General features: G+C 37.8%; 1 protein-coding gene across 1 annotated transcript; it reads left to right on the forward strand.

Moving 5' to 3' along the window:
* The first annotated feature begins 472 nt into the window (after positions 1-472).
* Positions 473-25,677, forward strand: Syx16 (syntaxin 16). The gene is made up of 10 exons (XM_090174347.1): positions 473-575; positions 3,488-3,598; positions 9,266-9,354; positions 10,323-10,341; positions 10,419-10,452; positions 20,664-20,770; positions 24,224-24,404; positions 25,023-25,123; positions 25,181-25,324; positions 25,443-25,677. Exons 2-10 carry the CDS (start codon positions 3,518-3,520, stop codon positions 25,623-25,625), a joined length of 939 nt encoding a protein of 312 aa, XP_090030473.1. The 5' UTR covers positions 473-575; positions 3,488-3,517; the 3' UTR covers positions 25,626-25,677.
* The last annotated feature ends 239 nt before the right edge of the window (positions 25,678-25,916 follow it).

The following is a 25,916-nucleotide window of genomic DNA, read 5'->3' on the forward strand; positions in this document are numbered from 1 at the left end:
CTCCCTTTGTAGGGAATTTTCAACTTTAAAAATTAGAAAAGGGATTTTTATTTGAAAAAAAGGGGAAAAAAAGGGAAAGCTTTTTGGAGTCTTGTTGCTAAATATCTTTAACATTTATAGTTTTAAAAGTCATAGTTTTGTATAACATTAAAAATAACTCAAAGAGACAAGATACTTCATGACTAAAATTTGTTTTTCTTTTATTAAAATAAATTTAAAATTATTTTGGTGAGCTTTCGGGCCGTAGCCTATTTTTAAGCCACGTAGTCTATAATAATAACATAAATTTATTTTATAATATTTCTTGACTTAAATATTAGGTGAAAATATTATATTTAACATATGTTAGAAATCAATAGGAAAATTTTTAGGAAATTTCTAACGTTAAAAACCTAAAAAAAGGGAATTTTATTGGTTACCTAATAAAGAAAAAGGGAATTTCAAATTTCCGGAGTGGAAGCACTGTCCATTTCATTCCATGGGATTACACGAATACACGTACACCTAAAAGTATAAGGAGGATTCAGAAATTTTTTATAAACTATTCAGAGTGATGAATTATCTTATGTAAAATGGTAAATATATCAGTCTTATTTAATATCGTTTAAATGAATGATGTTAGGTGAAGTGGACCACATATGTCGGTCTACCCTTAAACCTCAGGCACTTACACAAGCAAACTTCATAGGAATCAGAATCTATGCTATTTATATATACGTACTTTTTGACAGGATCATGCTATAGAGACAGTGGCTATTACAGTATACTCTTTTTCCTTTGATAATACACAACCACAATATGTCTGGGGTTCTGTCTATTAAGGAAACGCTTCGGGTAAATTGGATTTGGCTGTTTTGAGGGATACATGCAACTGGGCTATAGGGCTTAGCAGTTGCATATCCAATTGGGTTGTTCAAAGTGCCCTCGTATCGGCGTATCGCCCTAAAAACTTCCATTAGGAAAAAAGTGCATCACCTAGATTGATTCACATCTTAAATTGACGTGTTATTTCCTTGTGGATTAATCTTAAGTTTCTCTGTCTCAGAACACAGTGTTAATTTCAGATTGTTAATGGATTATGAGCTTAATAAATTTTTACTTGGACTTTCTTAATTTGTTTTGTTTTGTGAAAGCGACCCTATCTAATAATCTACCACTTATGCCACCTCAGAGCTAGATCTGTGATGTTACTCTCAAATCCGGATCAATCATTGGGCACTCTGAATTTAAAATGCTTCTATAGACAAAACGTAAATATTTCATTTATTACAACACTAACTTTCAGGGGGGTTTAAGGGAGTCGTGGAGATTGGAAGGGAGGGAAAATTCAAAAAGTTCCAATTGTAACCTTGAGAATCTGACCCACGCACTAAACTCGAGGGAAATTTAAATACTTATTTCCCCGTGCCGTATGTATCGAATTTATTTGTTCGGGATCCGTAGAGTCGTTATTGTTACGTAGTAGGTAAATGAAACCAATAGTAGTTATGCAAAAATAGCAACTCTTTAATTTGTACTTGGTAGCAACGTATGGAATATTGCAAAGGCACTTAAAGGATATGGCTGTCGCTATAAGGCCTGATGGGTCGGTAACAGATTGAAATTAAACAGTTCTGGATAGTTGAGTTTCCGGATATTTACAAGAGAGTTTAATTTTGGGCTGGAGGACTTGGTTTATTTTATACGGATGAATCAGTTAATGTTCAAAATAATAATTTAAAAGTACTTATCAATCTTCTATATACAAAGTCTTCTTCACAAAACACAACACCATTATGATGGTCACTCGGCATTCGCCAACACACAACGTCCGACACACGGTACTAAGATTACCTTGGTTAACCCGAATCACACACCATAATTTAAACATTAAACTATAACTCAATAAATAGCAACTAACGTTAATGAAAATTATAACAAGGTATTAATTAAACTGTAATCTGACAAACATCATAATCTCAAAAATAAATAATTAATCGTTCCAATAATATTTCTAATCCTGTTTCATACTAATTCTGGTTCATACTGTCTCACAAATAAAGCTGACTTGGCTTTATATACGGAAATAAAAAACAACTATTATCTTTTCAGGGTTCGAAAAAACGAATTACGGGGCTGCCAGAATAGACACGATTCATTTATACAAAATGATATTATTAGCCGGCCCCTAGATGGCCATACTGAGGGTAGAAAATCAAAAAATGTTTAAAATAGCAAGATGATCACTCTCGAAAGTTAACGGGTCGTGATACATTCCACAATTCTAGTCTTCAATCTCATAATTTTGTTTTAGATTTTCATAAGATTTAATAGCTAAAAAACGTTTTAATGATTGATTTGATATCAATAATATTTTGGGTGAATTAGAGAGTGTATTAAATTAGGTTTTTAAGATTTTTAAACTGATTTAATTAAGGTTCAAAGATCTTAGTTTTTAAAAAAGTATTATAAATGATACTTCCAAGTCCAAAAATACTGAGGGTAGATGGCGTTAGTGTTCTGATAGTCTTTTTTTAGATAGTTTTGTATATGGCATAGAGAAAAAATTACATTTGGGTGGGAAAAAGTGTTCAGGTCCTGATAGTACACAAAGCACACATAAACATGTCTATGGCCAGACTGTTCTTATAAACGAACTTTTGTGGCTCATTCGATTGTTGGAGATTCAGAATTTGGTCCACTATCTAAATTGTTATCCTTCTAATCAAATAAAATATTATCATTAGTCAATCGAGAATTTTCTTACTTTTAAATGTTTTTCTGAAAATAATTTTCTAATACCAGTATCAGCCAATATCGGCTTTGTTAAGCGTATATTGGCCGATACTTATATTAGGAAAATAGGCTGATATATCAGTGCATCCTTAAATAAGAGATGATGAAAACAGTATCAGCAAATTTTTAAGACATCAGGTGCAGAGCTTATCTTTTCATCAGTTTTGTAAACAATTTTCTCAATATTGAATGAAAAAATACATTGTTATTTTAAAATTTGTGCTTGAAAACATGCTATGGGTGATTATGCAGGTAAATAAGCCTGCAAAGATCAAATACATGGAGGTTCTTTGTTCAGCTCAATTTTGAAATCAGTTAATGGTGAAACATAGATGCTTGGTAAAATTGCATAATTTTTAATTATGATTTTAATTAATTTAAAGTACAAAACTAGATCCAATTTTCAAAGTTCAAAGAATATTTTAAAATTATTTGAGGAAAGGTATTTAATTGGGTTGTAAAACATTTTCATTTTGTAACTGTGGAGAGTGAAAGAAAGAAATAGAAACTTAGTCTATTTACTTGCGATGTCACAGTCTGGAAAAAAATTCATAATTTGCAACGTAGGTTTTGTCAGAGCTCATTCTTCCACTGGCATCACATTGACCCATTAAAATTGTTTTTCAACTCAATACTGGTCTTCATCATTTTTTCAAGCATTATTTAAAAATATCTATCTTGTCCAATTTTTAAATTTTGACTTTCTCCTCAGGCATAGTTTCCCATCAAGTTAGCAGTAAAGATGGCTATGCGAAATCTTACAGATGTGTTTTTACTGATGAGGAACAATGCTCTTCAGAATAGACATATTCTATCAGAACAGGTAAAGAAAATGAATTGCTGTGAATATTCTGACAACACTAGGGGCAGGGCTCCCACCAGGTCCCTAAAATGCCTAAAAGCCCCTACTTTTTTTCGAGGTCCCTAAACCACCATAAAATCTGGATTTGGTCACTAAATCACCCTATTTCTAGTATATTTGGTGAAAAGTACCATCGGCTTAAAATATTTCGTAGAAAAGCGAAAAAAAAAACCCGATTTAATGTGATAGAATTATTACAAAAAATTTATAGCCATTTTTGGGATTGATAAAAGTTTTTTTAGAAATTAAAACTAAGTACTTAATTTTTGTGACAAATTTTTTTTTTAATTTAAAACTAAAGTCAGTTTTAAAAATTTGCTGCTTTTAAAAGTTTAAAAAAAGATCTTATTTTTGTTTATTAAAATGGTCCCTATTTGGTTCCTACTTTAAAATATTTGGTTCCTATTTCACCCTATTTGTAGCCAGAAAAATCCCCTATTTCCCTATTATTTTTTGAGATTTTGGTGGGAGCCCTGCTAAGGGTGTTTAATAACAGAGTGCGTCATACTCTTGACGACATCATTAAATTGAAACTGGGAACACCCCATAGTGCTGTGTAGCGCCATCTTCGGCATTCATAGCTTGCTCGTGGGAGTGTAGGGTTCAAGTCATTAAAAATACTAATATAATTAATCGCACAGGCTTTTATTTATAACTATGGTTAATATACAACTGAGAACTCAAGAGAGAACGCAAACAACACGTAGTAACAATAACCCCGCAGTTTCCCATCCCATAGCTAAGGCCCCCATTACAACTTATGTTCATTACCAAGGTAACACGTTTAAGTCTGCCATGACATTAAGACGCCCATGGATGTCACGTGATCATTTCACAGTATCATTTGGTGTTGTCTCATGATCTGTGACGTCAAATAATTGTCATGGTGGCGGTTTCAAGGGGGGCATAGCTACGCTTACTTCACGATGCTACAAGCAAGCACCCAATAGTCAAGAGTAAAAATCTTCCTCCATGAGTTTTCTGTAACTGTAATAAAATTTAGCATTCAAAATATCCTCATTAACTTAAATATTTTGACGGACCGGAAAGTGACATCCTCCCTACTGGGTGACTCCCTTATGGTCTCCACCTGTCGAGGCTGCCCACAGGGTGGGTTTCTCTCTCCCCTGCTTTGGGTGAACAGGGGAGGATGCCGCTGTTTTGGTTACGCTGATGATATTGCTATCATTACTGGTAAATTCCCGGTGACGATAAAGAATGTAATGAGGAGGGCTCTAGCATCAGTTGAGAGCTGGTGCAGGGAGGTCAACCTAATGGTTAAACCTAAAAAGAATGTCTTGGTTCCTTTTACTCGAATAGGATAAAAAAGGCATGTTAGAAGGTATTTGGAACGGACCTGGTGGAGAGTAGCGAGGTGAAGTACCTCAGATTGTAGTTGTTTTACCAAAGTCTCCATAATCGTGGAATTCTTGGACATCAGAATTATGTCATCGACATATACAATCAAGATTGCCATCGTTTCTCTTCTATATATACAATTACAACCAGGAATCCTAGTGTATCCCATCTTTTTCAATGTTCCATCTAATTCTAAGTGCCATTGACGGCCGCTCTGCTTAAGACCATAAAGTGCCTTCTTTAGTCGCCATACCTCATATTTCCCTGATTGTGAAAAACCACTTGGTTGTTCAACAAATTTCCTCATCAAGGCTCCCGTAGAGATAGGCACATTTTACATCCAGTTGGTGATGGGTCCAACCAAGACAAACAATAAATAGAAAACTGGATCAAGGTAAAGTTAACAACCGGAGCATATGTGAGATTGTAATCTTCACCCGGATTTTGAGAATAACCTTGGGCTACAAGTCTTGCCTTATACCTAGCGATCTCACCTGTTGTTTTCCTCTTAATATTGTAAACCCATTTTGTACCAAGGACTTTCTTATTGTCCGGTCTACAAACAACATCATACACATGTCGGTCCTGGAATGTATCCAACTCCATCGTCATGGCTGTGTGCCACTCATCTGATTCCTTACTATGCATGGTATCCGCATACGTGTGTGGAATGTCGACAAGGTTTGCCTCAACATTATCTTCCTTAAACTTGAACGCCGATGGGTCGAACGTTTCTCCTCTATCTTCCAAGTATTTTTGTATTTCGTTATTCAATCTGATTCAGTGCGTTGACTGACCATCATAATAATAAACATCCCTACGCCCTTTAGACGTTCCTGTAGTTCTAGTTTTGACTTCTCTGCGCCAATTATGTTTGACTTCTGGTACTGGAGGTGTCTCAGGGCTAGTTCGTCTGTCAGAGCATCTTGATATGTCAAACTCCTTTGAAACATCCGAACCATCCTGGCTTCCATCTGTATCATCTGTATGTTCTACTGAAAGACCTTGTCCTTCAGGTTCGACCTCATCTGCACTTTCCTACTGAGACTCTTCTGCATCCGAACTATTCTCAGGCCAGGATTCGTTATAAAAATAAGTCATCTCATCTGCTTCCCGGGTATTTTGATTTCCTCGTATGGCTTCCCACCCTCGTTTCATTTTGTCAAACGTGACCTGCTTCATTTCTGGATGTCATTTGAATGTGGAAACCATATCCTATACCCACTGGTCGCGGTGGCATACCCGACCAGGATACCAGGGGAGTACGTATTTGTCCTCTCTATTTGAACTCGGTCTTCTTCACATGATCTTTCAAATGCCTTTGAACAGTACTCCAAGCCATTGTCTGTTCTTAATCTCATAAGCCTGTTACCCGTCTGTCTCTCTGCCCAAGACTTAAACTCCCAATAGACTTCTAAGACATTCTGTTTTGATTCCAGGTGATATATCCTTGTTCTTCTTGTAAAGTCATCCACAAAGCTTATAAAGTATTTTGCCCCTCCACTAGATAGAACTGGTGAAGGGCCCCAAAGGTCGCTATGAACTAGCTCCAATGATCGTGTTGTTGTTATCTTCTCTATAGCCCTTGCGGGTGCTTTAGTTGACTTGGCCAACCGACAAGTTATACATGGCGTGAATTGCCCTGTGAACTTTGGTAAACCAAGAACCATTGCATTTCTGCTTAACCATTTCATTCTGTCCACATTCGCGTGCCCCAAACTAAAGTGCCAAAGTGCTACTCCAACATGACTTTCGCTTGTTTTCTCTACTAATCCATCAACTATATATAGGTTATTCCGCTGCAAACGCGTCTGTTTCATCATCTAGGACTGTAACAAGACCATTGGTTGTAGCAAAAGTGACATAAGACCCAAAAGTGTGTCAACTCTACCTTTGCGCCCGTTAAAATATTTACTGATAGCTAGTCTCACAACAGACTACATAACCTACTAGTTGGAAAAGTACTAGCAACGTTATATTTAGTCTATGTCTGCCGCGATTTTATCTCTTCGTTTTATTCTCCCGTAGACATACGTGTTGTTGTTCGGTTATCAGAGGATACTTAGCCATAGTAAGCTTTAGGTATAGTCTATAGTCAGAAAGAATAAATTTCCATCCATATATGGATCCACAGGTGTAGTGTGGGGTATATATAAATACATAGTTTAGGTCTGACAGCCCTGTTGGGCAGCAATCCCTGTTGCCTGGCAGTACTGTTCCCTCACACTGACATGTTAAGCTAGTCAGTTGCTATTATGTTGTCACAGAGTTTACTTTATTTTTATATCGTTCACTAATAAATTAACTTAATTAATTGGTTCATTAGTTTATTTATTATTCCACAATAACAATCGTTCTAAAATGCCTCACTCGGCGGCGCTGAAGTGGAGGAAATTTCAAATTTTGATGACGTATTTTTAACCACTCCCTCTTTTTACTTCGCGACAAGCTCTCATTAAACATTATACCGTACTGACACACTTTTGGGTCTTATGTCGCTTTTGGTTGTAGTAATTCTGTATCCTTCATTATAAATTCTCCGATATGATAATAAATTTCGTTCATAATTTGGCATGTAGAAGACATCCTTCAATGTGACCAACATATTTCTGATGGGGTTCGTAGACTTAATTAGACCTCTCCAATACCTTCAGCTTGTAAACTATTATCGGCTAAGTCCACCTTTCTATCAGTTTTCGTAAGAACCGTAAACCAATCCTTGTTTTTACAGAAATGGTGGGTTGCACCACAGTCCAGAATCCATGCATCTGTCTCCATTTCAGTCAACATCGCTGAAGCAAAGAAAACTCTCTTTTTACTTTGCTTCCTCCGATCATTGGGTTCTGCCTGCTGTCTGCTACCTGAGTCCACTTTACAATCCCTTGCGAAATGACCTTTGTTACAATTGTAGCATGTAAGCTTCTTAGTCTTTCGCTGTTTGGTGTTTGTACGTTTCCCCTGTGTATAAACCACAGTTGAATAACCTTCCTTCTCACGAGTCAATTGTCTTTGCCTTTCGAATTCCCCTATGAGCAACCTCTTAACGTTCTCTGGCCATGAGAACAGCCCCAAGCGCTTCTCTGGAAATTCTCCTGAATATGCTTCCTCTCCATCTTTTTATTGAGGAAGCTGCTTTTTTAGGTGCCTATAGGCTCGACCAAAATGCTGGTGGAAGGCAAATAATTGGGAGCACAGCCACACTAAGCTTTATCGGGATTCATTGGGCTAGGAACCTGCTCTCCCCATCCCCCGGGGACTTGTACGCGGCTTGATCTCCAAGTTTTCGGATCGTCAACTCCGACAATGGTTTGAGATGGAGGGTCAACGGCCAGGCCAAAGAGTTTACTCTTGGCCCTTCTAGGGAAAGAGCCAGAGAATTACTCTCGCTCTCTAGAGCTAGTATTAGGGTGGTTATTGGCCTACTTACAGGTCATTGCCATCTAAATAGACATTTAACTCTTTTTGGGGTCAGCGATGACCCGATCTGCAGAGCTTGTCTAGCTGAGGAGGAAACTGCCTCACATGTACTCTGTAGCTGCGATTACTATGCGGCCCAGAGGTTTGAGTATTTGGGTATGCACCGGTTGGAGACGCCAGATATTAAGCTTTGTGTCAGAAATCTGGTTTGGGGATGCACAATGGACCTCGGGTTGAAGTGCTTGGCTTGCCACCCCACTCAATAATAATAATAATAAACATTTTAAACACAACTATCCTCCACGTATCATACTAGTTTATAATATTGTAATTGGTTACAGTTTCTACTAACAATTAAATCAAAGTAATATCGGCAATGGTTACATATAAACAAGGTTCGTATAGTGTAAGTGGAATTAGTAGTAATATGAACTGCTCCTTCCCTTTCCATATACGTTTAACTGTGGAGCAATACTTCTAAGCCACATCTCTAGATGAAGACCTTTCAACAATTGCCCTCTGGTTCAGCTGTGCTTGCCTTCTTATTTTCTTATTCCCCACCACTGCAGTTGCTTGTTGCGCCATCTATGCAAGACGAAGACACTTAAAACTTTCTTACTCCCTGTAAGAACTCTTCCCTGATTATGTCATCGTATAATCCTTGCCAGTCACATTTTAACTGGACACTTAATAGCAACGAAAAGTTTCAATGTCATAGATTTAGATTGGTTTGAAAGTTCTAATGTTTTTATGGTTATATTTCCAATAATTGGGCCACCGTCAAAATATGATAACTGTAGACAATTGATTACTTAGTAAACTACATATTACTTTTTTCTTTTAAAAAATTAGTTTACGGATGACCAAGCAGCTCTAGTCACGGATGCCGATGTGGAGAAAGGCTTCATAAATCATAAATCAAATGGACATCCTCCATCATGGTAAGATTCTAAGGTTAAGTTATAAATGTTTGGAAAAGCTGGACTTCCTTGTTAAATCTTATTTGGGTTTAAATACAAGTTGGTAAATGAGAGGGCCATACACTTTCTGCCACTACAACAAATCATTTCAATTGATTTTTCTAAATATTAAGTTAAAAATATAACACAACTACGCTTAAGTAGGAAAAGTACAACACAAGAAACTGTTTTGAGTAAATATTGGCCACATAATAAAGGTCAGATCAGATTCTTTACATTTGGAAACAATGATAGGATCTTTCCTACGAACGAGGCCACCGGGTTGAAATGGGGTGTAAAGAAATGTGCCTGGCAACACTGCAAAAAAACCACCACTTTGGTGGTTTTGCAGTGTTGCCAGGCACATTTTTTATGTTGAAATTGGCACTTTAAAATTAAAATTCTAAATTATAGTAATTACCGCCCCAGGCTTAGTTAGTCCTAAAAAATTACTGCCCTTGAACGCTCGCGATTGCCCTGATCAAAGGTTCGGGTTCTATTATGGGATTGGATCTGCTCCAATCAAAAAATATGTGTTCCATTTATTGCCTTCAAGCGCCCAGAGATCGCCAGAATCCTATCGAGCTATTTCAACAAATAACATATCATTTTTGTGTTTCAAAGTGCTTGGCCCACTCATGACAATTTTTTCACATGTTCCTTTTCAACTCAAGAATAAAGCACAAGAATTTTTTCAATTTATATTCCATTAATCTATTGATTGGAGTGGGATCAATTACGTCAGCGAGGGACTCGGAACAAATAATAATAATAATAATAATAATTAGCTAAGCTAATACAAAAGGCACAAAGTCATCAAGCGACTTTTAATGCCTTTTTAAATCAGCTGCTGGAGTAAAATGGAACATGCTATTAGTGTATCATGATTGACCAGATAAAAGTTTACCTATATGTAATTTAGGTCTTTAAGATTATTTAATTTATTTCAGGATGGATGGTCTAGAAGAAGCAAGTAATTTTTTGTTCCTATTTTGGTACTTTACACTTAAAACCATCAGATTTATGTAATGGTTAAATTTTTTTAGATGCAATATGTTACCACAAAAATAAAGAAAAAAAGTAGGTTTTTTATCATTCTCAAAATTATATTGATATATTTTTGGTAGTTTTAACTCTACTTAGTTGGTTTGGTGTTTAAAACCGTAGGTTGACACCATTATACTCTTTTCAGACAAGGTATAAGTTGCATTTCTTAAAACTGTTTTTGAAAATAAATAATGGTTGTTAGATCGAATGTACTTAATTTTTTTTTATATATAACAGCCAAAATGGTGTTCACTTTAAAATGATAAACATTGTTACTAATAATAAACAGCAAGGCACAACTTTAGGCCGAAGTCATCGGGCGACTTTTAATGCCTTTAAACAGGTGGCTGGGTTACAATGGTTAGCAGAAAGCTCTTCATGCCACCTGAGCCAACAGCTCTCTATACTCACTATTACCGTTAACCTCTACTATCATGTTACTCTTAAAACTATCATATATTATTATTGAACGGGGTGGTTGAACCAAGCACTTCGACCTAAGGTCCATTGTGCATCCCCAGAGCCCTGACTAGAAGAGTCCTATTGCCGAGACAAAATCAAGGATTTGCTAGGCCGAAATGTTGGAGACATCCTGCGTCTCCAACCAATGCATACCCAGATGCTCGAATCGCTGCGCGGCGTAATAGTCGCAGCTGCAGAGAACATGAGAGGTGGTTTCCTACTCTGTAGAGCATGCCCTACAGATTGGGTTATCGTTAACCCCTATGAGACTTAAGTGTCTGTTGAGTTGGCAATGGCCTGTAAGTAGGCCAGTGACCACCTCTTCCGAGACGGGCCTAGAGTGAACTCTTTGGTCTGCCTTTGACCACTCATCTCAAGCCAAAGCTTGAGTTGGCGACCTGCCATATGCTTGGAAACCAAGTCACGCGTCAAACCCGGGGAAATGGGGATTGCAGGTTCCGGTCCAAATAGCCCAGACCTTGCACACTCCCTAGCCAAGGCGTCAGCATTCTCATTGCCCTAATACCCCTTATGGCCAGGGACCCAACAGAGAAAAACTCTGTTGTATGTCCCAAGAGCATGTAGGAGATCTAGGCAGCTAAGAACCAGTTTTGAAGAAATGCTGCACTGAATGAGAGCATTAAGGGCGGCTTGACTATCCGTATAAATCTGGATAGCCTTACCGCGAAAGCCCTGTTTAAAACAATAGTCAACACAGAAGCAAATAGCACAAATTTCAGCCTGGAATACACTTGCGTATATCCCAAGGCTTTCATAAAAGCCAAAGTTATTTGTAAGGCAATACATCCCCGCACCTGCACCTGAACGAGTCTTGGACCCATCGGTAAACCAGACAACCTCCCCTCTGGTACCGAGGGTACTATAGGACCACTCCGTGCGGTTAGGGAAGCTAACCTCAAAGGGTTTACTAAAGTGTAATTTAGCAACCATCATGTCAGAACCCATTGTAAGAATCGGTATTTGACTGGAGATGTCTCTATAGAGTTTAGTGTGGCTATTTTCTCAATCATTAGCCTTCCACCATCCATTTTGGTTAAGCCTATAGGCACCCAAAACTGCCGCTCCCTCTATATATAAGTGCAGGGGAAGAATATTCAGGCGGATTTCAAGAGAAGCGCCTGGGGCTGTTCTCATAGCTCCTGTGATGCCAACGCGAGCCAGCCTTTGTAAAACTATCATAAGTATGACACTTAAATAATTTTGATATTTATAATTTATTCATGTGAAATTAAACGGGAAACTCATTACCGAAGTCATTGTCAATTATTTTTGATGATAATATATATATTTAGGCCAATGATCTGTGAAGGAATAAAGTGCTTAAGAATATTTAGAAATAGCATTATTAATAATAATCTTATTTAATTATTACAAATTTACATTCAGAGTGAAACCCTCTTCAATAAAGCTTATTCCTAAGCGGGCCCCAAAATATGTACTAAAAACAATTGTAATGTCTATAAAAATGTTATGTAGTTAATACTCAAGGCATGTATTTTTATACTGCCGCCCTTCCATAAACTGCAACCTTGTACCTCTTCGTGGTGGAAGGGAGTAACAGGTGGTGGGGCAACCCTCCATGCTGGCCAACTAAGGCTCCGCTTCTTCCTTAAGCTAAGGTGTAAGGTACCGTGCTGAGGGCTGGGTGGTACCGGGGAAGCGAAAATACATAATCATGAATGATCCCCTCGGCAACCAGGCGAAACCCCGTTGAAATTAGCCTTCTGCCCGGAGAGAGGATTAAGGGCGGTGACCTTTTACTTTCCTCTTTTCTCGTGGGACCAAAATGGATGGTCAACAAAACAAACAAAAAAGAACCAAAACCAGGCAAGGGTTCGAAAGAACCCAGCCTTAAGCATGGGGAGTTTTCGAAAGGACCCAACCCAAAGCAGGGGGAGGGTTTTAAAGGACCCAACCCAAAGCAAGGGGAGGGTTTGAAAGGACCCGACCCAAGACAAGGGGAGGGTTCAAAAGAACCCACCCCTATTATTATTATTATTATTATTAATGAAGGGGTGAAGGGCTAAGGACATGCCCGTTCGTGCACGTCAACCAGAGGTCCATTGTGCAAACCCGAACCTTAAGACTTAAAAAGGCCAATATCCGACACAAAACGGAGAATCCTTTTGGCCGGCATATTATAGAAATCAGAAGTTTCCTGCTGATGCATACCAAGATGCTGGAATCTTTGGGCCGCGTAGTAATCGCACATACAAAGCACATGAGAGGCGGTTTCCTCCTCAGCCTGACAAGCCCTACAGATTGGATCATCCCTGATTCCAATCAGGTAAAGATGTCTGTTAAGGAGACAATGACCTGTTAGTAGGCCAAAGACCTACCTAATATTAGATTTGGAGAGCGATAGCAGCTCCTTAGCTCTCTGCCATCCATCTCAAGCCAAAGCTTGAATTGACGGTCAGTCATGGAGTTAGAGATAAGGCCGCGAACTATGCTAGAGGGGAGAGGAACGGCAAGTTCAGTACCAAAGAACCCACCCCTAAGCATGAGGGACTGTCCCCAATTAGAACCTGCATGGTATCAGCAGCTGCCTGGAAAAGGCAATTGGGTACAAGTAAATTGCTTTAGCGGGTTTTCTTGATATTGAGGGAGCCTTTGATAAGGTCTCCAGCGCAGTTATACTGAAGGCTGCGAAAAGATTTGGTATCAATGACACATTGTGCCTTTGGATCAAATCTATGTTAACAGACCGGAAAGTGACATCCTCCTTGCTGGGTGACTCCCTTATGGTCTCCACCAGTCGTGGTTGCCCACAGGGGGGGGGGGGGGTTCTCTCTCCCCTTCTTTGGTGCCTAGTGGTGGATGAACTTGTTCGGAGGTTGAACAGGGGATGATGCCGCTGTTTCGGTTATGCTGATGATATTGCGATCATCATTACTGGGAATTTCCGGTAACTGTGAAGGATGTAATGAGGAGGGCTCGAGCATCTGTTGAGAGCTGGTGCAGGGAGGTCAACCTCATGGTTAATCCTAATAAAACTGTCCTGGTTCCTTTTACTCGTAAAAGGATAAAAGGCATGTTAGAGGGTATTTCCTTATTTGGAAAGGACCTAGTGGAGAGCACCTAGGTGAAGTACCTAGGGGTCATCCTGGATAGCAAACTAACATGGAAGCCACACCTTGACTATATAGTCAAGAAGGGTAAAATGTTATTTTGGAGAAGTGCAGTTAGCAAGACCTGGGGCCTAAGCCCCAGAGCTGTGTACTGGCTGTACACTATGATCATCAGACCTATCCTGTCCTATGCAGCTGTGGTCTGGTGGCTAAGAGTTACTTTAACGACTGTGCAGTTTGATCTGCGCACTCTACAAAGGCTGGCTTGTGTCGGCATTACAGGAGCCATGAGAACAGCCCCAAGCGCTTCTCTGGAAATTCTCCTGAATATGCTTCCTCTCCACCTCTTTATTGAGGAAGCTGCCTTTTTAGGTGCCTATAGGGTTAACCAAAATGGCTGGTGGAAGGCTAATAATTGGGAGCACAGCCACACTAAGCTCTATCGGGATATTTCTAATCAGATGCCGATTTTGACAATGGGTTCTGATATGATGGTTACTAAACTTCACTTTAGTAAACCTTTTCAGGTCAACTTCCCTAGCCGTGCGGAGTAGAATAACTTGACCCTCTGTACGAGAGGAGAGATCGTCTGGTTCACTGATGGGTCTAAGGCCCACTATGGCATTGGTGCGTGGATGTACTGCCTTACTAATAATTTTTGCTTTTATGAAAGCTTAGGGATGCACACTAGTGTATTCCAGGCGGAAATTTTTGCCATTTGCTCCTGTGTTGCTTACTGTCTACATCAGGGGTATCATGGGAAGGTTATCCAGATTTATTCGGATAGCCAGGCCGCTCTTAGAGCTCTCAGCTAGTAAAGTATTCTTTCTAAACTGGTTTTTAGCTGCTTAGATCTCCTCTGTGCTCTTGGGTGGCACAATAAAGTTCAACTTTGTTGGGTGCCTGGGCATAAGGGGCATCTTTAGTGATGTAAGTCGGGTAAATACCCAGTGGGTAGGGTATTTTTAAACAGGTATTTACCTGGGTATTTACCCCATGCCTGGGTAAATACCCGAAACTAGGGTTTTTAATATTTTTATTATTTTTTTTTTAAATTCATGTTTTTTATGGATTTTTCCTCAGATGGCGTTAGTGTATTATTATTATAGTGTCAAATGGAGCCATCTATTATCCTTCTTGTCTAAATATGTTGCTTTGTTAATAGCTTAGGCTTAGACGCTTAGAAATGGGTAAGAAAAAGGGTCCAGCTTGGGAGTTTTTTAAAGTTAAAAATAAAGGTGTGGTATGCAAATATTGTTGTAAGGAATTCAAGCATGCTAATGTAAACAAAATGACCAAGCATATAAGAAAATGTTTTAAATGTCCAAATGAAATGAAAAAAATCCTTGATGCTGCGGTTATGCTTAGTAATAAAATGAGCAAGAATGTCACCACAACAAAGATAAGTGAATCAAGTGAACCACAGCAGCAAGACCAAAACGAAGAATTAGAAGTAGACGTGTCTTATGTGTCAGAGCCAGGGCCAAGTTCCACTTGTTCAAGTACAAATAGTAATAATACTAGTCAAAAGACTCAAAGACCTTCTAGTTCATTATCTTCATCTTCGCATGTCGGCAGAGGAGGCCTGCTAACCTTTGTTGACCACATGGACTTTCAGTCGAATGTAAGTAAACCTATAGTAAAACTAATAGTCAAGACCTAGTGCTAGTGGCCTACGTAAGTTAATTATTTTAAATGATAGTGATAAAAGCGATTTCTATTCCAGGAAAATTTAAACCAAAGTCTTGCACAAGCAATCTTCGTTAGTGGCTCACCACTGTCAATGGTTGAACATCCTTTATGGATAGAGTTTTTCAAGAAAATTCGGCCATCTTACACACTACCTTCAAGGTACCGTGTATCTTCAACATACCTTGACACTCAATATGCAAAAATGCAAGCTGATGTAGCAAGTCAGTTGCAAGATTCCAAAAACTTGCATTTGCAGTGTGATGGATGGAGTAATATTAGAAATGAGTCGATTATAAATTTTGTAGTTTCAAAACCAGAGCCACTTTTTGTTGATTTTGTTACGACAAAAGAGAGAAGACATAACGCGGCATACTTGGCTGAGTTGATTATCAAAGAAATTGAAAAATATGGTCCCCAAAAATTTTTGGTTATAATTGGAGACAACGCTGCCAACATGCGAGCTGCTTTTAACTTAGTCAAGGACAAATTGCCATCGATCGTTCCCCTTGGATGTCTCGCTCATCTTTTACACCTATGTGGAGACTTTTACTTTGTGTGACAGTCAAAACATTCATGGCTACTGTTGTTGACATTGTGAAAACTATCAAGAATAGCCATATTTTGAAAGCGATCTTCGACCGCCTTCAATTGGAAAAAACGTTTAAAGATAGGGTTGCTTTAAAATTACCTGGTCAAACCAGGTGGGGAAGCCACCTATTCTGTTTACAGAGTTTGTCATCAAATAAATCTGTACTCCAGAAACTAGCAGTTAGTGAGGAAGCGACTCTCTCCTCTGAAATGAAAAGAAGACTGCTTGATGACTGTGTATTTTGGGTTCGTGTTGAAAAGATGATAAATATCTTGAGCCCAATAATAGAGTTGATAACTAAGATCGAGTCAAACACTCCTCTGATCCACAAAGTGTACACTAAATTTAACGAGTTACAAACAACTTTAATAGAACAGATTCCTGTATCCCCTCTTAAAAAAGCCGAGGAGAAGAAGATACTTTCGAAATTTGAGAAACGGAAAGAATTTGGCTTAGGCAAAATTCATTTGGCTGCCGATCTGTTAAATCCTGCTGCACAAGGTTGCAAATTGAAGCCAGAAGAACTACTAGATGCAATAAGTTTTATCTGTGAAGTTGGTGACCATCTGGACTTGAAATCTGTAGACCTTCGTAAAGATATAGCAGATTACCGAGATAAAGAGGGAATTGGCAACGACCTTTCATTTGGGAAGGGTGTATCTGGAAATCTGATCAGTCCAATATTGTGGTGGAGAGGATTGAGAGGGATTTGTTTGTTGGCTGACGTGGCAGTAAGGATCCTTGGGGCACCTGTTACATCAGCTGCCACAGAAAGGACATTTAGTACGTTTAGCTGGATCCATAACAAGAAGAGAAATAGATTAACAACAGAGCGAGCAGCCAAAATAACCTATTTATCTCATAACTGGAATCTACTCAATCGTCACGATGGTACCAAAAATCGAAATGAGAATAAACAGAAAAATAATTCGTCATCAGATTCAGAACCCAACGAAGATGACAACATGGAGGCTTCATCTACTTATACTAGCGACAACGATGAGGAAATAGATATTATAGCGCCTCAGGGCCAGCCAGAGCTTGAACTAGTATCAAGCGACGAAAATGATTAAATAATACTGAATTTAGATCAATAATAAGTTCAATTGTTCTCTCATTGTAAAAATTAAAAAAAAATAAAGTTTAATAAAATTATGACGCATGAGCATAGCATAACCTGTTAGACTCGCTTGAGTTTTTTTAATTACGAAAAATAAACAATTTCATAATTGTTTTATAAATACCCGGGTATTTATAAGATTTGGTTATTTACCCGGGTAAATACCCCAGGTATTTACCCGGGTAAATACCCCAGGTATTTACCCTAAGTTATAAATACCTGGGTATTTTACATCACTAGGCATCTTGGGAACGAAAGGGCTGACGCCTTGGCCAAGTTAGGTGTGAGGGCTGGGTTCATTGGGCCCGAACGGGCTTTCCCCATCTCCCGAGGACTTGTACGCGGCTTGATCTCCAAGTTTATGTCAGATCGTCAACTCAGACAATGGTCTGAGATTGAGGGTCAAAGGCAGGCCAAAGAGTTTACTCTTGGCCCTTCTAGGGAGAGAGCCAAAGAACTACTCTCGCTCTCTAGGGCTAGTATCAGGATTGTTATTGGCCTACTTACAGGCCACTGCCATCTAAACAGACATTTAACTCTTATTGGGGTCAGTGATGACCCAATTTGTAGAGCTTTTCTAGCTGAGGAGGAAATTGCCTCACATGTACTCTGTAGCCGCGATTACTATGCAGTTCAGAGGTTTGAGCATTTGAGTATGCACCACCACTTATGACGTCTCTAACATCATGGCTGGGCAGATTTTAAGCTTTGTGTCGGCAATAGGACTTAATTAAGTCACCCAGTTTGGGGATGCACAATGGACCTTAGGTCGAAGTGCTTGGCTTGCCACCCCACTCAATAATAATAATAATTTATACTGCCGTGTGCCTCTGAGGGGAAATTAATTCAGTGTGACTACTTGACATTTTAGAAAAATAATACGAAGGTTAAGTGTTAATGATTCAACAATTGTTTATTTGTTCTAGTATTATAGTTGTGTACTAATATGGAAAAGCTGTAATGTATAACCCGGTGCATACCCCTTACCAAAAAATAAGTTGGATTTCAGTTTGTATTTAGTTTGTATACACATTATTAGTTGATATTGAGTTGGTATTAAGTAGGCTCAAGTTGTCAGCATATTTCAAGTAACTATTAAAGGGGTAATAAGTTGTTATTCAGTTGGTAGGAAAATACTGCATTTGCTAAGTTTATAATTAGTTGGTTTTTAGTAGTCAGGAAATTACATAATATTTGTAAGTTGGTTTTTAGATGTTTCCCTAGTAGGATTTAAGTTGCTTTTAAGTAGTTAAATGTAAATGTTGATTCTGGTTTAGTTGGAAATAAGTTGATTAATAAAGAGGATTTAAGTTATTTTTAAGTAGGCATTTGTCCCAAATACAAACTGAAAACCAAGTTGAAATACAAGTTGTCCTAAGTGGTTTTTAGCCAACTTATTTTTTGGTAAAGGACTCGTTATTTACGAGACACATAAATACTGCTATGTGGGTGATAGAATGAAAGTATAGACAATGTGTTTAGGGCCCTTGTAGCTGATGGTGTTTAATTATATTTGTAGCTTCCCTTACCAAAAAATAAGTTGGATTTTAGTTGGTATTTAGTTGGTATACACATTTTAGTCGTCGTTAATTTGGTTTTTCAGTAGGCTCAAGTGGTCAGAATATTTCAATAAACTAGTTAAAGTGGTAATAAGTTGTTATTAAGTTGATGGGAAACCAACTAATTATAAACTTAGCAAAAGCAGTATTTTCCTACCAACTGAATAACAACTTATTACCCCTTTAATAGTAACTTGAAATATGCTGACAACTTGAGCCTACTTAATACCAACTCAATATCAACTAATAATGTGTATACAAACTAAATACAAACTGAAATCCAACTCATTTTTTGGTAAGGGTTATCACTTAACAATGTGGCTATCTATCTCTAACGGTGGGAATCATTAAAGCCTGAAAGCAAAATCCACGTATATCATTCTGATTTGTGTGGATTTTACTTTCAGGCGACGTTTTGCACGAAATTGACGAAAATATTTAAACTGAGAATTAGGCTTAGCAAACTAAACGCGTCTCTAAGTTAGTGATAAGAAGCATTAAACTGGAAAATCAAGGGGCCTCAAATAAACACCTTACCTTAAAAATTGAGTTGCTGATTCAAAGGTGCCTCAACCATGACCATATTTGACCATGATGAAACACTTCTCCCAGATTTGAATGATCGCATAAAGTAATTAACTTTTACATGGACTTAAGACTCAGTAAAATAGTGAAGAATATTAAAGAGAAGGTGAAAATGGAATGCATTAGTAAAATAGTAAATTGATATTGCTCATAGTTATTTTCATTCTAACCGTTTGGAGTCATGTTAGAATAATACAATATTTACTTTTTATTATAATCAGAATATTAAACATTATTTTGAGTTTCTTCTCAGTAATTTAAATAGCTAAATACAAATTACCACCAAGATACACATGAACCGTTCAAGAAGTATAGAAGCAGACGATTTGCAAAAATATAGTTTTTTGGAAAAGATAGAAGGCACCACCGCTGAATGATAAAGTTTAGTCAGTGAATAATTTGTCCCGCGAAACTCTGATTTCTGAAGCCGTAATTTTATCTCTAGTTATATATTCCCAACTCAATGTGTGAGGCCTCCTGCATATTTTGTAGTGAGAGTTTGTCAATTTTTAATCATAAAATGTGAACATAGAATAGATGATGTTTGTCTGTGTGAAAGACGAAAGTCCGTCAATGATTGAAAGCAGTAAAACTTTTGTTATAAAGTATGCCAGGAGAGGTTTAATAGCTAGCTATTATGGAGTGGTTTACAGTGCAAGCCAGGGAGCACTGTCTTTACTGATTTACATCTAAGATGGGTTTTAACCCTTATCTAGGTCCACTTTTTAATGTACATTTCAATTTATTTTGAGGTTTTAGACACCTGCCAGCAAGAGGAGCCGGGTTCGATCCCAGCTTGTGGCACCCGGTGCAAATACAGAACAATTTACTCCTGCGTTGAGTTAAAGTGGTTTCCCCATAAGTTATTTAATTTCCTCTTTCCATAAAATCTTAAAATAATGGTAATAGTTAATGTAGGGAGCTGTTGGCTTCGTGTTCATGAAGGCTTGCCACCATCCTCCTACACATTGCAACCCAGTCACCTGAATTAAAGGCATTAAAAGTTGCTATCCGATTTGGGCCTAATGTGGTCCGTCTCTTTTATAGCTATATTATACGTCACAAAGTAAAGGGAGTGACCAGATCTTAAATTCTAAAAAAAACATTTTTCTGAACTGATATTTTTAAATGTGCAATTTTTTCAGTGAAAGACCTTTCAGCACTTCATGAGAAACATCTACAGAGACCTACCTTTGACGACGTAGCTGAGGAGGAACATAACATCCAAGTTTTAACTCAAGAAATAACTCAGGTGAACTGTCAGTTTTTTTGCAATATTTGTTATCATAAATCTTCCATATGCTTCCGTTAGTCAAAATAATTTATCTATCATAATAATCTAATAATTGAAATATTAAAAAGAAGGTATAACCATGTTGGCTACAGAAGGCACCACATTATCTCACACTAACAAATTTTCCAGTACTCATTGGGGTGGTCTAACAAACCAGCCTTTTGCGACAGCGTTACATGGGCGAGCTTCAAGTCCCTGGGAGAGAAAACGTGAAATTAGGTCCGCTACAGAAGCAGCTATCAATTTAATAATAATAATGCCACACTGGCGCCACCACCAGTGCCTGATAAGATAAGGGCCTACTATCAATATGGCTGCCACTGACCATGTTGGCTACAGAAGGCACCACATTATCTCACACTAACAAATTTTCCAGTACTCATTGGGGTGGTCTAACAAAACAATTAACGGGAAAACAATTAAGGATTCTTTTTTAGAATTACTTTCAAAAGTCACGTATTTTGACTTGGCTCACACGTAGCGAATAGGAAACTCGCACCAATCCCTTACCAAAAAATAAGTTGGATTTCAGTTTGTATTTAGTTTGTATACACATTATTAGTTGATATTGAGTTGGTATTAAGTAGGCTCAAGTTGTCAGCATATTTCAAGTAACTATTAAAGGGGTAATAAGTTGTTATTCAGTTGGTAGGAAAATACTGCATTTGCTAAGTTTATAATTAGTTGGTTTTTAGCAGTCAGGAAATTACATAATATTTTTAAGTTGCTTTTAAGTAGTGAAATGTAAATGTTGATTCTGGTTTAGTTGGAAATAAGTGGATTAATAAAGAGGATTTAAGTTATTTTTAAGTAGTTAAATGTAAATGTTGATTCTGGTTTAGTTGGAAATAAGTGGATTAATAAAGAGGATTTAAGCTATTTTTAAGTAGGCATTTGTCCCAAATACAAACTGAAAACCAAGTTGAAATACAAGTTGTCCTAAGTGGTTTTTGGCCAACTTATTTTTTGGTAAGGGTTGTGAAATGGAAATCTGAACTTGCTGTAATCAATCTCTGTGGTTATGTCTGCTTCTTATTGACATAATGGAAAATAGAAAGTTATAATAACAAATTTAAACTTTATTAAAAAAACAATCGACTGGTGCTTTTTGGCCTCCGTACGTGGAGACCAAACAAAGAAGCAATTTTCTAAGATAGGCCTCAAGTTGGTTTTGACTGCAAAAAGCTTTCATGGAGATGCAGATGGAAAATGCCAAGTACTCTATGGGCCTGGGAAACTAATTATTCTGGTGAGGTGAACACCCCAAATGTCAAAGTGAGCATAAAAGCGAGGTATTTGTACTTAGTCGAGTTTTTTTTGCCCGCCTTTGATCGTTTACGTATAAAAAGAGGGTTGGACCAGGGCGATGAAGACTGAGGGCCTTACATTTTTAAAATTAAGTTGGAGCTCCTTAATGGAGCTTCAGTACAAAGTTTAAATAAAAAGCTTTTGTTATTATCATTATTACTATTCCCAGCTTGATGCAAGTGTGTCTTAGTCACTGGGAAAGCAAATCGCCCGAGATTGACGACATTTGTGTAAATAGAGCATAGAGCAGCGGTTCCCAATTTTTTTGGCTATGGAACCCTAAATTATTCAACTAATTCTGGCAGAACCCCAACTAATTTTTTTACTTATCTTAAAAGACTCGACACAAACAAGATGGCTGAGCTGCAAAACACCTTTTGGGAACCGCTGGCTTAGAGACAGCCCCAGAGCTAATGTCATTATCTTAAACTGTAAAGAGCAAAAGCTCCTGGAGAACAACAGAGGAAACAGGTTACCATACAGATTAAGCTTTGGGACAAATCACATGAAATCCTCGCACTTAAAGACAGGAGGAGGCTTCCTGCAAAAGAGATGCACCATGAACTCTATAGCTATATAATTTAGAAATACAAAGTTGGTGGGGAGACAGTGTCCAACTCCTGAAATCAAGAAAGATAATGTTCACTTGAGAAGCACTTTCAAGCCCAGCACTCTTAAAATCAACACACCCGTACTTGAGCCTAGGTGATAGCATTTTGAGATTTCAGATGGGTTGGTACAGTGCCTAAGGAGGCCTTCAAACGGACTACACAATTATCCTATTATAATAAGATACTGATACTTCCTAGATATTCCCACCAAGGGAAGAGAATGTAACCTAAGCTTGGAGCCACTGGGGGGAAAATACTATGCTTAACTAGCAGGCCAGCGGGGGGAGTTAACCACTCCCCTACTAACCACTGCTTCTTGCTCTCTCTCAGCTTATCTCCTTTAATAATAATGCCACACTGGCGCCACCACCGGTGCCCTTGGGAGTTAGGCCTGATAAGATAAGGGCCTACTATCAATATGGCTGCCACTGACCATGTTGGCTACAGAAGGCACCACATTATCTCACACTAACAAATTTTCCAGTACTCATTGGGGTGGTCTAACAAACCAGCCTTTTGCGACAGCGTTACGTTGGCGAGCTTCAAGTCCCTGGGAGAGAAAACGTGAAATTAGGTCCGCTACAGAAGCAGCTATCAATTTAGTACAGTGTTTCAGAATGATTGATGGGCCAAAATCTTTGTGCAATTGGGGCAATTTTAAGTTATAATTTTTGGCTATTTCAATGTACGACATGAGAGCACAAACCAAAGGAAGAAGGGAGACTCGGCCAAGATTTATCAAAGAGCTGGGAATTCTTGGTTAGGAGACAAGAAAACGCGCAGCTTGAATTCACTGTTTCATAAAATATGCTTTAACCTCTTTACAGAGATAGTGGTTGAGTCTGAAAATACCATTTGAAAAAACTAAAATGCTTAGTTGGTAATTGCTGCACATTTTCGCTAATGAATGTTATAATGGCTAAATGTGACTGCAGTAGTGCATTGAAGCGTTTAATGAATATTTCTTTTGACATACCTGTACCTCTTTTTCCTAGACAGATGGTGAGCATGTAATATTTTTTCCTGACTAATTGCGAACCGATTTTCTAGAAGGTTCCACCAGGGAATGTGATAAACTGACAAAGAAACATTGGTTTCAATAAAAAGTGCTAGGGATTTACTACTCGCCCCTCCTAAGAAACGGCTCGCCTGGTCTACCTCTAAGACCTAGCTATGGCCTTGAGTGGTTAACTTCTCAGTAACATATTTCTACAATTAAGAGAACTACTTACTTGCTAATTTAAGAATTTCTTTTCACTGATTGGATGATTAAAATTCTTAAGTTCTATTTTTTGCTTTTTTCCCAATTATTTTAAATTACAGTTCTGGTTTCTTATTACTTTTTGTATCTTTGTGTTTGTGATGTCTCGGTAACCACCTTGAATAGGCTTTGCCTCTGTGGTTGCCAGCGAAGCATTTTATTCTTTGCAAAATAAATATTATTATTATTATTATTACTTGGATAGATTGTTTACGGTAATTTAAATTTCAGATGTTCACCCACTGCCAAAGGATAGTTCACAAAATTAAGAGTGGTGCCCAGATGGAAAGAGCTACTATGAGTGAAGGCATACAGGAGTCCCGGGTTGCACAGAATGTAGTAATTTCCTTAGCAACATCACTCCAAGAATTGTCTACTACTTTTAGAGTTGACCAGTCTGCTTATTTAAGAAGTAAATGATTTTCTATTAAGGGTGGGTGAACTACAGTTTTCACCAATATTTCTATTAAGGGTGGGTGAACTAAAGTTTTCACCAATATAAATTAATGTTGTGAGAGTGCCAAAACAGTAACACTAAATCTTGTAACAGTCTTATTGAATGAATTTGGTCTTTTCTAGTGGCCCAGGGTGTTTAACTTTGATCAACTCCTGTATTAAGTTTTTAAGTTATCTCCCACCTTTTAAAGGGGTTCTTCACCTTTCCACAAAAACCTGATGAGGTTAATGGTAATAGCTGTTGGCTCGTGTTGCATGAAGGGTTGCCTGCACCCGCCTATGCAATAAATCGGCAACCTAGAATAATGGTATTAAAAGTTGCTTGCTGACTTAAGCCTATAATGGTGCGTTTCGTTGCTTGTTAGTGCCCAATCCTGAAAGGGTTTATGTATATATATTAATAAAATGGTACCATACTCTCGATTTAGTATACCTCGATCGAGAGAGCGCTTGCTATAATATTAAACCCAATTTTAGCATTATCCAGTCTAAGAGTTAACCAAAAAAATAATATAAACCTCAAACCTTTGTTAAAATTGATTGTATGTAATATAACTAATTTTTTTCTCTGTAGGGCTAAAGTCACGAGAGGAAAGATCACAACAGTTTTTAGATTCACCACTTGTTACTACAACAGATGAAAATGAACTTTACATAGATAATATAACTGATCAAGTAAGTTGTCTTTTGGCTGTTCAAAAATGCAATGCAATTCTCATTTATTCTTACTAGGCATTTACGGAGCAGCAATTGCTACTTATTGAAGACAATACCCAAAGAGTACAAGAGAGAGAAAGGGAAATTAATCATATTGTGCGATCAATATTAGATCTCAATGAAATATTTCGTGATTTGGCAACTATCATTAATGAACAGGTGAAATGATTATTTAGAGAAACTTATTTAATAATTATATAATACCTAAAAATTAACATAAGGAGTTGAAGTATGAATATTGCTGAGTACTGTAATAATTAAAAAACTTAATTTGTAGGGAACAGTTTTAGACCGAATTGATTACAACGTTGAACTGGTACAGAGTCAAGTAAAGATGGGACTTGAGCAACTGCGAAAAGCTGAAGGACACCAACGTAGTAATAGAAAAATGACTTGTATAATGGTGATGGCTGTGACAACAGTTCTATTAATTATACTTTTAGTGACATTCAAAACTTAATCTGTAATGTCTTGTGTATATTGTGTAAATAAAATTTATTAATTTGCTTTTATATTAAGTTTACTTTATAGATTATATAAATTAAAATGGCAAAAATGTTTTATCAGTTAAATGCCAATGAAACTAAGATGAAACTGTAATGGAGTACCTAGGCCTATGGAAAACCACTGGGTTATTTTCAGGTGGATTTCTGGCAACAATATGTTGCCACGTGCCTACCTGGTTTTGGCAGGAACAAACCAATTTATGAAGAACTGCCTGTCGCATGTTTTGGGTAGATTGGATTGACAC

Source organism: Leiobunum rupestre, chromosome 5 (genome assembly GCF_980474605.1).
Source record: "Leiobunum rupestre chromosome 5, qqLeiRupe1.1.hap1, whole genome shotgun sequence".
In the NCBI taxonomy this organism is placed as follows: Eukaryota; Metazoa; Arthropoda; class Arachnida; order Opiliones; family Sclerosomatidae; genus Leiobunum; species Leiobunum rupestre.

Bases quoted from the DNA above. Each gene is read 5' to 3' on its own strand.
- Syx16 (XM_090174347.1), top strand. From the start codon at position 3,518: ATGGCTATGCGAAATCTTACAGATGTGTTTTTACTGATGAGGAACAAT. The intron at 10,453-20,663 runs GTAGGTTTTTTA...CAATTTTTTCAG, and splicing joins CACAAAAATAAAGAAAAAAA to TGAAAGACCTTTCAGCACTT. The intron at 25,124-25,180 runs GTAAGTTGTCTT...TATTCTTACTAG, and splicing joins TAGATAATATAACTGATCAA to GCATTTACGGAGCAGCAATT.